Below are 2,081 nucleotides of genomic sequence, written 5' to 3' on the forward strand. Positions count from 1 at the left end.
TGTGAAACACCATAATATACAATGTACGATGAGCATAAATGAAATGCAATGAATATATACGTAGGTGAGATAGGAAATTTATATCATGATAAGTATGGAGCTCTTATGTGCATCATATCGTTGAACCATGTTTTTTAATACAAGATCTCATACATGCTTCTTTCTTTTCCATTGGTTTTCGGTAGCGTGAGCATGAACAAGCCCATAGTGAGGCCTATGAGAAACATATACAAGTCTACCTAGTGTGTTCATCCGTGCATTCGTAAATTTTGTGTCGAGAGTACTATGCATCCAACTCAGTCTGAGCAAGAAAGTAGGTCTTACTAGTCAAGAATCATATCGCACGTGGGTGCCTTTTTTAATCCCGATAATGAGGTCACTTATTTTTAAATACCCATCTTATGTCTATTATTTTTTAATGTACCGATGATGAAGCCAACATACGGAGACCGTAGAATTGGTGAGCGAGATAGTCGTGATTCAATATTTGCAACAATGAATGGATGCGAGGATCAATGTACATGGTTGCAATGTGTTTAGGCATGTATTATGTCAAGTATATTGAGTATGAAGCAATGTTTGTTTGTATTAGTAACAAAAGGAAAGGCTAAGAATAACACTTATTAATATCACATGTATGGATGGTTTATTATAATATATTGTTTAAAGTTACATATGTTATCGTAGTAGTAGCGGACTAGAAAGAAGCTCGAGCAACAAAACTCTCACCATGGAAATGATGATTCAAATAGAAACCCATGAGGCTTTCGAGTCCAAACTAGTGACACGTTTATTCTTTGATAGTAGAAGACGTTAATGGAATACTAAGAAAAGGAGACAAAGTAGACAAAGTGGATAGTGAAGTTTTAGGAAGAGGTAAGGTGCATAAACGAAATACTAGACCATGTGACTTTAAGTAAACCTAGTGGGTGGAACACGAGGAACATCAGGAAGTTAAGGGACAGTAATCGGTGGAGTACCTGGGAGTGTAGGGACGGTGATGGGTGGAGTACCAGGAACTGAAGGGACGTTGATGGGTGGAGTACCTGGGAGTGTAGGGACAGTGATGGGTGGAGTACCAGGAATTGTTGGGACGTTGATGGGTGGAGTACCTGGGAGTGTAGGGACAGTGATGGGTGGAGTACCTGGGAGTGTAGGGACAATGATGGGTGGAGTACCTGGGAGTGTAGGGACAGTGATGGGTGGAGTACCAGGAATTGTTGGGACGTTGATGGGTGGAGTACCTGGGAGTGTAGGGACAGTGATGGGTGGAATACCCGGAACTATTGGGACGTTGATGGGTGGAGTACCTGGGAGTGTAGGGACAGTGGTGGGTGGAATACCAGGGACGGTGACGGGTGGAATAATGGGTACGATGATGGGTGGAACACCGGGTAGGGTGATGATAATCCTTGGAGTAGGAGAAAGTGAAATTAGTGAAGATTGTTGGAGATGACGCCCAGCTTGAGTCACATAAATATGTGAGGAAGATAAAGTGACAAACAAAAGAACGACAAGGAACGTGTTAAAGGATGCCATGATACAACACATCTATCACTTTGCTTCACCTTGCAATGATATGAAAAAGAGATGTACGGAGGTATTTATACACAAAACCTTACGCCCTATTCATCACTATTCATCCTTCCTTGTTTTTCATTTTCAAAATTCCATATTATTATTTATTTAAAATATATATATATATATATATATATATATATATATTTTATTATTATTTTTTAATTTTCTTGAAATAAAAAAAAATAAAAAAATAAAAAAAAAACTTTTGTTTCTTTTTTTTTTATTTTAATTCCTAAGACTGTTATTAAATTTTTTTTTTTTTTTTTTTTTTTTTATGTAACACCTATTATACTAAAAAACGAGAATGAGAAATAAAAAATTATAAAATATTTTAATTTTTTTTTTAATGTAAATAGGAGAGAAAGGAAATTAATTGTTAAACATATTTTATGTGATGGTGGAAGAGGAGAACAAACCACGGTTTATAAGAGTGTGGAAACCTTCCTCTAGCAGAAGTGTTTTAAAGCCTTGAGGGGAAGCCCGAAAGGGAAAGTTCAAAG

General features: G+C 37.0%; 1 protein-coding gene across 1 annotated transcript; it reads right to left on the reverse strand.

The window, feature by feature from the left end:
• Positions 1 to 614: 614 nt before the first annotated feature.
• LOC111792686 (cell wall adhesin EAP1-like) lies at positions 615 to 1,570 on the reverse strand. Its single transcript, XM_023674237.1, has 2 exons — positions 1,212 to 1,570; positions 615 to 1,145 (listed from the first exon to the last, which is right to left on the reverse strand). The coding sequence occupies exons 1-2, from the start codon at positions 1,549 to 1,551 to the stop codon at positions 955 to 957; spliced, it is 531 nt and encodes a 176-aa protein (XP_023530005.1). The 5' UTR covers positions 1,552 to 1,570; the 3' UTR covers positions 615 to 954.
• Between the last annotated feature and the right edge of the window lie 511 nt (positions 1,571 to 2,081).

This window comes from Cucurbita pepo, chromosome LG04 (assembly GCF_002806865.2).
Source record: "Cucurbita pepo subsp. pepo cultivar mu-cu-16 chromosome LG04, ASM280686v2, whole genome shotgun sequence".
NCBI classification, from domain to species: Eukaryota; Viridiplantae; Streptophyta; class Magnoliopsida; order Cucurbitales; family Cucurbitaceae; genus Cucurbita; species Cucurbita pepo.

What these genes read in the sequence shown, in the direction of transcription:
- LOC111792686 (XM_023674237.1), bottom strand. Translation starts at nt 1,551, where the DNA reads ATGTGTTGTATCATGGCATCCTTTAACACGTTCCTTGTCGTTCTTTTG. An exon ending in CAACGTCCCAACAATTCCTG is followed by an intron (nt 1,146 to 1,211) that starts GTACTCCACCCA and finishes CTACACTCCCAG; the next exon opens with GTACTCCACCCATCACTGTC.